The sequence below is a fragment of the Podarcis vaucheri genome, assembly GCF_965113315.1.
Source record: "Podarcis vaucheri genome assembly, chromosome: 2".
Lineage (NCBI taxonomy): Eukaryota > Metazoa > Chordata > Lepidosauria > Squamata > Lacertidae > Podarcis > Podarcis vaucheri.
Window position 1 is genome coordinate 86,949,343 of NC_138760.1, and position 14,326 is coordinate 86,963,668.

At 39.9% G+C, this 14,326-nt stretch overlaps 1 protein-coding gene across 4 annotated transcripts in view; it reads left to right on the forward strand.

Annotated features, from left to right (window-relative positions):
• Positions 1-14,326, forward strand: part of CACNA2D3 (calcium voltage-gated channel auxiliary subunit alpha2delta 3) — a 498,960-nt gene that overhangs the window by 346,550 nt on the left and 138,084 nt on the right. For 3 of the 4 annotated variants that reach the window (XM_082209336.1, XM_082209333.1, XM_082209335.1), the window contains exon 14: positions 6,710-6,727. The exons of the other annotated variant lie outside the window; for it this stretch is intronic. In XM_082209336.1, coding sequence (XP_082065462.1) covers positions 6,710-6,727 — 18 coding nt within the window. The remainder of the gene's footprint in view (positions 1-6,709; positions 6,728-14,326) is intronic. 4 annotated transcript variants of the gene reach the window in all.

A 14,326-nucleotide genomic window follows, 5' to 3' on the forward strand; every position in this document is an offset into this window, starting at 1 on the left:
AAGGGTCAGCCAAGAACTCTTGCTTCTACTGTTATGAAAATTGTTTGTTTCCTGTGGCCTCTCAGGAGGGAAAGTGTCAGTCAAAGCAGCAAAAGTAATTTCAAAGAAAATCCTAACCAGGTCTAATGTGAGCTGCTTATGCTTCATACAACTGACTTCTAAACAATCTAGCAACAGAATGAAGATTTATCGCACAATGGTTCCTTAGATCTTAAGCTAGGTGGTGATACCTAGTGTTAGTCATATGCAGAGCACACCCATTCAGACAAATGGAATTAAGCGCATTGATCACCTCTGGTTATGACTTAGTTGGTTGTCACTCTATGTGTCCAGCAAGTCAGACCCTTAGTAATTAACCCTTAGTTAACTAATTCTTAGTTAATAATGGCTAATCAGCCTTTTTAAAAAAGATGTGAAAGCATCCATGTTCATATCCTGTTCATTTCTTGGTCTGTGCTGCAGTTACTAGACTTTTTTTCAATTTTATATTTACTGTGACAGCATTTTAGGACTAAATTTGAAGGCAAACAGTCAACGAATAGTGATGTTTTAGTACTCTTATTATACTTTCTTGTAATTATTAGGAATGTGATGTTTTAAAGAAGCCTTTTAGATGAGAGGCAGTAGCACCAAAAGTTAGGCCAGTTCAATATAATATATACGCCACTTTCTGAAAGGGGCCAAAATGACCCAAAGTGATGGGTAGAATGCAACATAGTACTTTAGTACTTAGTGGGCTATGTGTCTATTGGATGGAGTCTGCTTGCACAATAAAGCTTTCCCTGCCCTCTCCTGCCTGCACACAGTGGGGAGGAAAGTGGGGGGGCACACAGTTGGAGTAGTGGGGTGAAAATCCCATTGCACAAGTGGACCTCGTTCCATGCATGCAACACCCTAGTTGATCCCTGCCTGATGTAGTTATTAATCTCTGTGGATCAAAATGATTAATTGAGAGAGGTGTTCTGCAACATACCAAACTTAACCAATCTTTCTTCCGGCTCCACAGGAGCTAAAACTCTTCCTATATTCTTGCTAAAGTTCACCAAACAGCTAGAATTTCCTTAAGAATCATTGTGTATCATAATAGGTGAATTCATGTTGACAAAATACAAGAGCTGAGCCAAAGTTTAATGAGTTTTGAATTTTGTGTTGAAATTAGCATGTTTTGGGGAATGAGAACATTTTGTCAAACAGCTGAGTGACCAACGCTGACATTGGACAATGTGTTTCCCCTTTAAAGCAGGGCACAGTTTAGGAACACTCCCAAGTCTTAGGATCAGTAATGCTGTGCAAATGCGAGATTTCATAAATTTTGGGTAACTGTTTGAATAAAGTTTGAGAAACATTTCCCCAACTCAACTGAGCTACAGCTTAGTCAGGGTCATCTTATATACTCTTTGTAAGCTGTCCACCCTGGCCCATGTGCTTGTCAACAGGCACAGGGTTAGGTTGGGCACATGTGACGGGGCAAGGATTACCAAGAACAGACAGTGCCTTATCTTTATCTTTATTTTATTTGGCTTAGAGGTAGGGATGGTCAAATTTCTAATCCATGTCACTTTAACCTGATCTGTTCATTCCTATGAGTTATTTTCAGTCCCTTTCCATAGGAATCTGCTGATTTTCCAAGAATTTGCAGAAATATTTATATGTTAAGTATTCCCCCCCCCCATAGGCATGTCTCCAGAGGAGGTAAACACATGGCATCAATAAGTTATGCTGCCCTCTTGTGCCCGAATACAGGAATCACAAGTCTTTACTGGCTCCTCTCTTGCTCTTGACCAGGTTGTTTCTTATTTTGACCCAGAGCAGTCTCTCTCTCTCTCTCCCTCTCTCTCTCTCTCTCTCTCTCTCTCTCTCTCTCTCTCGTGTGTGTGTACTCCCCAGCTGTCTACTCTCCTCAGGCTTGTGATTTGTGCTTTGAAAACATTTTGTCCATTTGTATGAGAGTGTACGATCTGCGTTGTTTTCCTTGCCTTTCCCTTATCAGCCTTCTTCTGCCCTTATTATGATCACTTTCTCAATCTCTTTGAGATTCAGTTGCAATGTCAGTACCTTGGTTTGGTCAGTTGCCTGGACGTGAGGATACCAGAATACATGCACACTGCTTTGGGGATCCATGATGAAAGAAAGATGGGATGGGAATAAATTAAAGGCCATCGCTGACTCTGTGGAGCAGGAGAAGCCCAAGCGAGTGTGAAGTCCTCAGGCCATGTGTATGTAGAAGGAGTGCTGAGGGTTCCTTCCCCTCTCCCTGACTGCGGGAATTTGAATCTTCCTTGGGGTTGCAAGGCAAGCAACACTTTGGGGACTGCTAAGGTTCCTCATTCTCAAGTCTGATGAATGAGGTATTACAGGGACTATGCAGTTCCAAAAGCCAGCCTTTGGGAGCTGCTGCTTACTTCCTTCTTGTACTGGAATTCTGAGGTGGTAGTCAAAAGCCTGACACTGATAATGGTGACTTGCACTAATGCTGAACGTGAAAAGGATGCTTTAGATCAGCTTCTCTCTACTACTATGTTTAATGTCATTTAAAAAGTTGTTTAAAACAATTAAAATATTTTCTTTTTTACAGTCAGAGGAGCCTTAAATCCTACAGATTATTTGCATCTGAAGTCAATCCAGTGAATTTGAAATTGTTTCCAAAAGTATTACTTTTAAAAAAAATTACAGCTGCCATTAACAGAGCAGAAGTATACCTAGGACATCAGTTTGCTGACAGCTTTTACATGAGCTTAACAGTATGGGGCAATCTTTCAACTTGTAACCATCTGTTACTCTGTGAAGTTCTGTGTGATGTTTTGGTCAGGCTATATAAACAATTAACATTTTCTACAGTATAAGATAAAATGCAGACCCCCATGCCTACAGATGCATATGATTAGCTGTACTGCTTGAAATGGGTGCAAGTATATGGTATATTAAATATTGCATAGCAGGGTTGCAGATGTTGGTTTCTATTTCCCTCACTGAGCAGCAACTGCAGTCACAAGACATTGTTTTGCATTCCACAGTCCAAGTTACTGTTGGATTCCCACGGGAATGGGAGACTGGATGTGACGTTCACTGGTTTCCTGTTTTTCAGTGTTCTCTTGGTTTCTTTGTTAGAGAGGCAGTTGCTTCTCTGCTCTCACAGAGGCAAGATGCATGTTTGTATTCTCTCAGCATAGAGTGGAAATACAGTTAAGAATGTGGCACATACTGCTTATCCTTCTGCTGTGTGGACTACTCTGCTTGGGCTCAAGATAAGACGAGCCTGTATCAGCTTCAGATGGGCCGAAGCTGGTCAAAATCTCACAGCAAATAGAAGGAATGCCTGGTGCTAAATGTGAGAAGGTGCTTCATACAGCTTTCCGTATAGAATTGCATCCCTTTTTTGGAGTGTTTATTGCATCACCAATGAAACCTAAGAACTGGGTGTGAGTCCTACATCCCCATGGAAAGAGACAGGGGATGTATATAGGGTTTTATTTTCAAATTTGATACAGTTTATTTCAAAGCCCTCATTGAACAGGGGTTCACAATCTTTTCACCATGCGGAATATCTCCACTGGATGAGACCACACAGATTCAACGACATCTTGACCATAAATATGGTAACAGATGCCCTCTGTGTCTCATGCATGGTCAGGCTCAGTTTTTCTCTGACTATGCTTTAGCCATTATCCATGCTGCCCCATTGCCCTCAGTTTCCCTCAGTAAACCAGGAAGATGCTTGAACTCTCCTGGCAAGGAAGAGAAGACAACCTGGGAGTTACTAAGTCAGTTGCCTGTGTGCCTAGAACAGTGCCAAACCAGATGGAGTCAGTCAAACTCTTCCCTGAAAAATTATGGAAACCATGTGGATCCAGTAAATTTTGGGAAGAGACTATCCTAAATGCAGAAGCAGCTGAGGGACTGAGATGCTACACTAGCTTTTCAATCGTGCCTCTCCTACTTACCAGGAGAGATGAAGCAGTGCAGAGATCAACCTATCGAAAGGCGCCGGTGGAGTCAATCCAGTGCTTCTGCTGTGCAGTATCACTGCACCAACCTCCCCACCACCTCAACCCAGCCCTTTCCCCTCCCAGTAAACAACAGCAACTCACCTGCCAGGAAGCAAGTAAAGCAACTCTACCCCCATCAAGTCAGCCACTTCTGTCTACCTAGCCCTTCCTTCTTCCTTTAGTTTTATTCATATGACTTAAAATGCATTCTGAACATAGCTCCATTGGTTTTCTACAAACATCTTTGGATGTACAATGGCACTTCCTTTCCCTCTCTTCCAACTACCTCATGCCCCAAGGTTACCAGATTTTTTTCAATGAATCTGGGGACACTTTTCAACTTCAATTGATTTTGTATGGGGAGTGATTTGTAAATCCGGGGACTGTCCCCGGGAAACGGGGACGTCTGGTAACCTTACCATAAATCTGCTCCATAGGGTTAGGGAAAACCCCATAATATATTTAGGAGGAAGTGGAAAGGAGAGGGAGAGGAAGTGCCACTGTGTAGCCAAAATTGCTTGCCACCAGCAGAGCTGTTTAGTTGGATACCACCCAATATGCTTTAGCCTAGAGGCCTCAGCTTCAGTGCTGGTAAGATTTGTCCTCCAAATTCACAGCAGCACTTCTCAGGGTTCTAATCCAGAGCCATTTCAATTCAGAGGATAATTCTCTCTTTTTAACCCTTCCCAGCCAAGCCATTCTTATTCCCATGAGCAAAATGGGCAAGAATCCCTGTTGCTGCATGTCAGCCCTGAGACTGTAAAACTCATGAGCTAGCATGTGTGAAGAAGCATGCATGGAAACCTGTAATTGAAACAAGCAATTGATGATACTGAAGGCATGGCAGTCAGTGCAAGCAAGACTGGATGGAAGTCAAATTGGCTAGGAGGAACATGGGTTCTTCCTGCAATGTTTACACTTGTCTGTTGGAAACTTTCAGCATCTCCCTACTAAATTGGAAATAGAATATTTAAGGAAGAGGTCAGCAACTTGTAGATTCCAGCTGGGAAGTATTTTATCAGCTGTTCTCTTTGGCTAATACTGATCTGTGTTTTTACATTGCACGCAATGCATTTTCTAAATTTGTTGTTGTTTTCTGTCTTCATCTGATGCTTCAAATGAAAGCACTTGCTGCTGACACGGTTTCTTAGGGGATCAGATCAAGACAGGCACTTCATGCTTGGAAGTTAATTGAGTTTGAATGAAAATACTAAAGGATTGGTGTGTGGGTGTGTTGGCGGTGGGGGCGGCGGCTTGTAATTGACTCTACTGGTTAATGCTCAGTTTTATTGACAAAATACCAGACATAGTGGCTACCCTCCTACCCCTGGAGTTGGGACTATGCAATGTAGTTGTTTTACCTAGCTAGTAATGTGTGTGTAGGGATGGACAAATCTGTCCCTTTGGATTTCTCACTTTTCCAGTCTCAAGTTCAGTTCACTCCATTTCCACATCACTTTGCAATGCTTACTTAAAAGCTCTCACAAAAACCTGTATGTATTTTCATACACATTGCACATTTCTGTATGCATTTTTTTCAGGAAGTTTTCACTAATATGATGCACTTTTGCACATTGTTTTCATTAATATACTTGGTGTGTGTGCGCACTTTCCCTTAAAATACACCTTTTTGTATACTTTGGTGCACTGTGGAACTACATTGCAGAAACGAGAGTAGTGCAAAGTTTGAAGGATAGCTGTGTTTCAAGTCATATAACGGTTTGGGAAGGGCAAATTAAGTACGCTCATATTAAAATGCAAGCCATTTTCTCCTTCATCCCTATAATGTATGATATACAGTTGTAGAGCCCTATTTTGGATTGTTCATTTGAGTCGTAGCTCATGGTATACCTGATGAGTACATCTATGTGGACTGAATCAGCATGTCTTCTTTGGGAGTAATGTAGGCAAAGTTAAGCATTTCAGTGGCGTAGTGACTTCTACAGAAGGGTCCAATATTTTCTCAGCTCTCCTACTGAAATCTCTAAATCATCTCTCACACTGATTTCAGTGACATAAATTAGTGTGTAGCTTTACACTGGCGTATGCCTTTATTTAGATATCAACAGCAACTTTGATCGGTTTGGAAGTATGTAAGACAAATGGCACAGATTTTACAGTTCTTGCAATTCAACTCTCAAATAATTGTGACAGTTTCAGTAGTAACAGTAGCATTCTGCCATTTAGTAGCATGAAGCTTTCGTTTACAAAATCATAATTGTGTCTTATGCACAGGCACTCAAATGCAGCTCATATTTGTGTTTAAATATGTGCACACACAATTATGAATGTGTATTTTGAATGGTCCATTAATTGGAATGGATCTTAACTGTAAGAGGGGCCTTAAAGATCCAAGAAAGGCCTTTTAAATGATGCAGTTACCTCTACGTTGAATTATATTTGTGTACAGGAAGATGGAACTTCACAATTCAAGTGTGATACCATATCTTTTGGGGAAACCATCCCTTTCCTCTAGCACTGCAGTGTTTTAACAAATTGCATAGTGCTAGTGATATTTAGCAGAGAAGCTGTCCTTTCGTTCCTCCTATAGTCCCATGTTTATGCAGCAGATTGAATTAATTGGAAATATTTCTCCTGTTACTTCCTCTATTTTTATTAGCTTGGTGATTTTTTTAAATTAATGAAGCAGCTAAACTCACGTTAATATATCACATCAATTATATAATGATGGCTTGTTCTATTTTGTTCTTGTTTTTTTCCAGCTTCCTCAGGCTCAAAAGGTAAACTATTTTCAATCAATACTTATTCAAAAGAAATCACCAACTCTTCATGTTTCCACAGTGTCATGAATATGGTACAATGGTGATCAGTGAAATGCTTTACAATGTCACAGCTGTAATGAACTGGAGAGCATAACATTGCTTAAATCAAAGCAAGGCATTGTAAGCAGTCAAGTCACCCACTGAGAGTTACAATCCAGGCACAATGTGAGAGCTATTTGAACAAAATGGACATGGAGTGGACTGCTGAGTTGCACAATAAAGGATCCATTTTGTTATCACTTTGAAAATAATAGACAACCATCAAATGGACATGGCAGTTACGAAGAAGCCATCCCTAGGCCGTTACATTCCCCACCGGAGGAACAATGGGATTCATGGCATGGCTATATCCTTTCACTGGTCCCTATTGTATTGTCTTATCAAAAGCCTCTCAGTACATCTAGCATATGGTTTGTCCAAGGAGGTTTCCATGCAACATGCTCTTGTTGTTGTACAGCTTCTGCTTTGATATGGTATGATCCAGAGCTACCCCATTGCATTTCATGATATCACAAACAACAATTGTGGCCAGCACAACATATCACTTGATGCCTGTTGCATCATTCTTGTATAATTCACAAATATAATTGAAACACACATGTGTATATATATACACACACGCACTGCTACAGTTTAGAATGCCATTGTGTTATTAGGGATGCAGCAGTTAGCCTCCCAGAATTCCTGTGTGATTACAACAAAATAGCTTTGTCTCTCACACCTCTGTTTTACCGTAATTATTACTAGATCAGCAGACTTGACTGGAAAAGTCCAAGTGCCCCTTTGTTTGTGTGCTCAGCTGGATTTTTCCTGCCATTATTGAGCAGGAAAGCCTCCCTCGCCACTGCTGTTTTTCACTTTTGTTTCATGAAGCTGCACAACTTGCTTTATCGACGCCGAGAGAATAAAGTAGCATGGTATGGATAAAAAAAGCTGGAGTGGCAGAAAACCTTTGGCATGGGAAAGGCGATCTTTAAGCTTTTCCTTGCCCCAGCTGCTTCTCTCCTCGAAGAGAAAAATACACATGCACCCACTATATTTTCTTCTGCAGGGGCAAGCAATTATAATTTTAAGCGCGCGGGGGGGGGGGGGAGCTTACAGGGACAGGTTTAAGCTCCTTTCCTCAGAGCTGTTTACTTTGATCATTTAGAGTAATAAAGTTAAAACACAAAAACAAAAATCTTTCTTCTGCCTCACATGTAGCTTGGCTCCAGGTCAGAGCCAATGGCCAATGGTCCAGTTACAAACACGGGGTCACACATACGTGGAGGCCTCCATGTTGTTTTCTGTGAGGAGAACTACGCATGCAAGATAATGGTCATTGAGTACTCAAATTGTCACTGAGGTGTAAACCACTTTAACTGTTTTATGGACCACCCAAGGAGCTTTAGCTTTGGGGTCGTATCAAAATGTAGTTAGTTAGTTAGTTAGTTAGTAAGTAAGTAAGTAAGTAAGTAAGTAAATAATACATTGAGGACCAAGAACTTTTAAATGCCAAATCTATTCCAACCCAATTATCAGTCCAAAAATAACCATGGTCCTTTGGTTTCTAGTTTCCAGAGCAAGCAAAATCATTATGAAGATGCTTGCAGCTGCAATTCTAAATGCTCATACGAGAGAACAAGAACTAATGAACACAGTGGGACTTACTTCTGCCTCAACTTTGTAGGATTGTGCTGACCATAATCTTTTTAAACTCCTGAAACCCATTTGTAAAGGTTAATAGCCGTTTTAGACTTAGCAAAAATGTGGCTTCATTATCCTTCTACATTATTTAGTAAATACAATTTTTGGTTAAACTCTTCTACCGAAATGCTCGAGCCCCCTTTTTAGTTGTTCATTCAGTTCAGAATAACCATCCACAGGAGGGGGGGGGGGGAGAGAGAATACTTGAATTGGAACATCTGTACGGCTTTTGAGGGGGCGGAGCCTGTCACTTTGGTGTGCTTATTCAGTATGGAATGAACAGATGAAAGGGGCTTTTGTGTACAGTGTCAGTGATTTGTTAGGACTATTACTAGAGTTAAGGCAAAGGCAACCAAGGTAGAAGCACTATGCCAGTTATGGGCATATGATTACCAGTTTAAACTAGCGGCGGATATGATTCCTATTAAGAGTATGCCAATATCATGCCACCAGTTCCCAGCTCTGGAATATATGCTCTTGTTCATTGTTAGAGATCTACAAGACTTCCATATATTCTCAAGCACAGAGTCACTAACTCTAGGTTCTAAAGGCAGAATTGCTGCTTTCTTAGCATCTCAAACGCCAAGGAATAAAATCATTTCCTTTAGGTATCACTGTTGTTCATTCTTTGAACCGCGTTTTAATGCCAGGAACAGCCCTGTTAAGTATGAACTCATCGTTAAGCATATGCACAGTCCCATTTCCAAAACATTCGGTAACCACAATCTGCTCCCCCAGACGTTGTTAGGAAAATGACCTGCAAGTCACTAGGTGCAATTTCCAGGCAGCCTTGGGCCCTGTGCTGGGAAATAAACAGGGAAATGAAAGAGGGATATAAAAAGTGAAAAGTATGAAACCATAATAGGTGTTGGAGATATCTTGCTGCAATTTATCCGTGTTTCTCTATAGTTGACTTGGAACAGCCTTCAGAAGCCAGTCTCCCTTGTGATATTACAAAACTGTTAAGGGATTCCATATTGTAATAGTTATTCTTTTCTCATCAGTCAAGTTTATTGTCTCAGTTCTACTTCATTCTCTTGAATAGCATCATAATTGTCTTTCAGTTATTGTTGCAAATCTCATAGTTAGCTTTCATCCCACAGGTTTGGTTTAAAATGTAATATCGCTGCTGCTTATTCCTAGGCTTAGCTCCAGCCTCTTCTATGGTTAGCAGATGTTGGATGCTGTCATGGTATTTTTTAGCACTCCCACCTTAATTTGCATACGTTTTTTCAAGGCACTAGTAGCATCTACCTTCACTCATTAGTAGAAATCCCTTTTTGTTCAATAAAAGAGGTTGCTTGCATATGCAGTAGCCTCATTCCTTGCAGCTTGTCTGTAAATGGTCATTGGTGATATATAAGCAGTTGCAATGCTAAGGACATGCAGCGTAAATTGGATGCACAGTGTATGTGTGCCTATCTAATGGCTTATTTGGCTCATGAAGTCAAACAGAAATATTTACAGAGCTACATCATCTTCTTCAGATCTGTATCAAGCAACAGGGAGTTGTTTGATAGCTAACATGAACTTGGTATGAAATTCTGAGTGGAAATGGAGTTTTGTTGAGTGTACTAATTAGTTCCCCCCATTCTGAAAAACACGGAGATGTTTAACATTGAAACTTTCCCCCCAACTAACTGAAGCATGATGAGAAGTTTTCAAATCCATTTGGCATTTGTTTGTTTGAGGAAGACCAGTGCAGGACTGATGCTTGTCTTTGTGAATGACTTGAATCAATGATAGTGTACGCTTTGCCATATGGTGTCTGAACTTGTACTGTGTTTTTGTTGGAATCTGTGTATCATCTACAAATGTTTTCTGTATAAACATTTTAAATGGTCATGTCTCTATAAACATGCTCACTTTAATCTTCAGATGATTCTAGAATAATAATGTTGCCATCCAACTTTACTTTTTAAAATTTCTATGTGCCTGAAATCTTATATCAACTTTTAGGGCTTGTGTGTGGTTATTCTTTGTGGATATAAACAACCATTTTGGCGACAAGTGGCAGATTCTCTCTTATGCTACTATTAACTGTAGACTTTGAAGTATTTATTGCAAAAATAATAATAATACTGCATGTTATTTAAAATATGGATGCCTATATGCAATGGACATTGGTAGAAATTCAGGACAAATTGACATTTACCAGTACTGTATACGTTTTTAGGCTGCCAGCAAGGATTGTAAGAAAATTAACAATGTTGCATTCAGTGTTAGTACTGCTAAGAGTAAACTCAATGAAATTAATGAACATAAGTAACTAATGCCCATTAATTTCAGTGAGTCTTCTCTGAATAGAACATTGGATGCAACTCAAAAGTTCCTTTAGTAACAATGTCATCTTATACAGGAATGCTCAGAAGTAAGCCCCATTGAGTTAATGGGACTTTTAGGCAAATGTATATAAGGTTAAAACCTAAATGACCACATTTCATTCACATTTCTATAATTTATTGGTAAAGGGAACATTTGTCATGCCCCGGCGACTCAATTATTTCTGTCATTCAACAGAACATCTGAAGAATAACCAAGTGCCTTCAGTATAATCCATTTCCATGATTTATCAGTAATTGTCAACATTTATCAAACATATTTTCACTAGAACAATCTCTCTGTTGGTATTTGTTACCAAACTTTCTGTGGCATTTCTTATAGTAATGGCTGGAAGCATTCTAGAGTCATCTAAAGGTTAAAGAGAAAAACAGCAGAACTACAGCAACAGGTGGAAGTGTTACTTTTAAAAATTATGACTACCATAAAAAGAGAAGAGATGTAGCTAGGACAGACAGCAACTTGCTCAAAAATTTTACACAGGCTTAACAGTATGGGGCAATCTTTCAACTTGTAACCATCTGTTATTTTGTGAAGTTCTGTGTGATGTTTTGGTCAGGCTATATAAACAGTTAACATTTGGTACAGCGCAAGATGCAAGACAGACCTCATATCTACAAATGCATATGATTAACTGTACTACTTGAAATGAACACAAGGACATAAGAGTTAAATATTGCATGGGGAGTTTGTAAACAGAGCGAATGTCCGGTGTGCTGTTTCACACAGCTTTCTATGCGGAATGGCACTGATCCTTTGAAGGGGTTACTGTGGCACTTCTGAAACATAAGAATTGAATATGGGTTTTAGATCACTATGTAAGAAGAGACATGCTGTAATAAGATCTGGACTTGTCCGAATAAATTTGGTTCTTGGATGAGCCTTCCAGGCTTATGATGCCATCAATAAAACCCCAAATAATTAATTCAGAGAAGCAATTAGTTTACTCTGGGCTTTGAATCTGTGTATTTAGCCCTCCTGATTCCTAACCTATTCTGTTCCTCAGGCATAAGCTACTCCTATGTAATAGCCCACTGGGGCATTGTTTTACTTGCTTTGTTGAAACAGCAGGCTTCAAGCTGTGTTATCTTATTCCTGTTGCGAGGTATTTAGTACTGAGCCTGTATGAAACAGGAGGGACTATATATTAGCCATAGTAGTGAAAGAGAGTCAGCCTTGAAAAAATAATTTTGCTAAATTGAAAACATTGTTCCCCCCTGCCCGAAATGTTTTTAGAATATGCCTCTGGCATATAATCTTGCTCCCTCTAAGTTTCCAGCAGCTTCTTTTCTCTTTGAGTCTTAACTTATTTGGGCAAGGCTTGCTGTCCTTTTATCTTGACACTATTCTGTTTCCAAAAAGCTAGACACATCATTTATCATTCACTGCTTCATTTACTTTTTCCTACTTCAAGGTGCTGAATTACAAGGAAAAAATGGAAAATTTGCAACCCTGATATTGCCATGGAAATGCATCAGCAATTTTGTTTTAGCATTTTTATTAAAGTTATCTAAAAAGTTAAATTGAACCAAATGAAGTACAAAAGAACAATATAATGGTACAGTAGCTATTTATGGGTTGTTGTTTTTCTGGAGTGCTGCTTATTTTCTTTGCAGTGCATTTAAACTCTTTTTAAAGCTAATGCCTGTGTGCCTGGAGGAGCATCATGATCACACATGACCCACACCTAATTTCCAGATGTTGAGCATAACATCAGCATAGGTAGATCCCAACACATGTAGACTCTAATCACTGATCTGTATATCACAAAATTGAATCATACTGGATGACATTATTCATGACTATGAAGATTGGGTTCTACACATGTAGGCCCCTATGAAGAAGTTGTATGATCATCACAGGATCAGGCTCTAACTAAAAGTAAATATGATTTATTTATTTTCATGGGGGGGGGGAAGCAGCTTTTTATTTTTCAGTTCTTATTATATTACATGCACAGCATCCTGAAGCCCAACCATGCTGGAGTGCCTGGTATCTTGTGAGCCTGTAGAATTTGACTATTCTACTATGTTAAATGCTGAACTGGTCCTTTGAATAGTTTTTTTAAATAAAATAAAATCTGGTGTTATAAGAACCTCAAAAGGAGAGTCAGAATATAAAACCCAAAGTTCTATTTCTCAACAAAAAACCCACACTTCCTTCCCCCTCCCTCCCAAAATCATTATCTCTTAAGATGTTTCCTTCCATTTAAATTTTGTGCATATCATTTACAATTAGGAAATGTAGATGTATCATGAAATGTAAAAATACCCCTTTGCAATAGCACTTAAAAAAAAATGGCAATGTGTTTACCTTTAAAAATCAAAGCAAATGGGAGTGGGAGAATCTGGACTTCGTTACTGGGTTTAATCTAATTATTCTTGCATTTCAAAGGACAAACACACACACTTCTATTTGGATTAGGAATTCTGAAGATCTTAAAAATAAATTCTATTATACACACACACACACACACACACACACACACACACACACGAGGAGTTGGTATTAACATTGACAGAAACAAACGGTGGATTGGGGTTTTTTCGTATTAGAATTTCAGGCAAGACAACGTGCACTAACCTAGTGAAATACACTTGTTGTAAAAGGTTGAACTTTTGGGCCAGTTCACACGACATGATTTGCAGGCACAAATCTTGTAAATGATCTCTGGCCTCGGGAATCTTGACGTCTCCACCAAAATGCCTCATACTGTGGCCATATCCCTGAGAGCTGCACCGACATGTTGGCCAGGGGGTGGGGAGTTCCCTTCCCACACAATACAGCACATACTGCCTGAGCACAGTGCTTGGAAGTCTTTGGGCCAGCCAAAGCAGGAGGCTGTTAGCCTACGTGGAGAGCATGTCTTCCAAGCATAGTGTGAAATGTTGTGTTAGAGTTGGTTGTGTTAGAAGGGGAGCATTTGAAACCATTCTTTACAAATAAAACCAAGAACACAATCCTTTCCTAATGAGGTTGGAGGATTGTCGCTCCACCTGCCTTTCGTCAATCCCTGCTTCTACTGTGAACTGTGCCCTCTGTCCAAGAAATAGAAACTGATAATAATAATAATAATTCTACCTTGTGTGGAATTTGTAATATCCAGGCAGAAGGTATTCAGATTTCCCTTGCATTGGTGTTTCTTCTTCCCTCTCTCTCTGCCCCCCCTCTCTCTTTTTCTGCCTGCTTGCTTCAAATCACTTATCTGGGGGAACTGCTTGCTTTCTCAATCCATCCAGGAAAAGGGTTTCCCCAGAAACTGCACTCCCACTTTTTGGAGTTTTGAGCGCTGGTGCCTGCTTACTCTTGGGTGGGTGATGAAGACCAAACTAGAATTAGCTGATTCCACCTGACACTGGTTCTCACTCTTCCTACTGTTGGGCTTCTTGCTTTTCACCTCACCAGCTATCACTTGTCTCAGCTGGGGGGAAACAGTCCTTCCTTCGGTGGTAAATGGAAGGGTAATAGACATCCGTGGAACAAAGGGAGATTTTTTTGATGGATTAGTTTGCACTCTCCACCAGCCTCCTG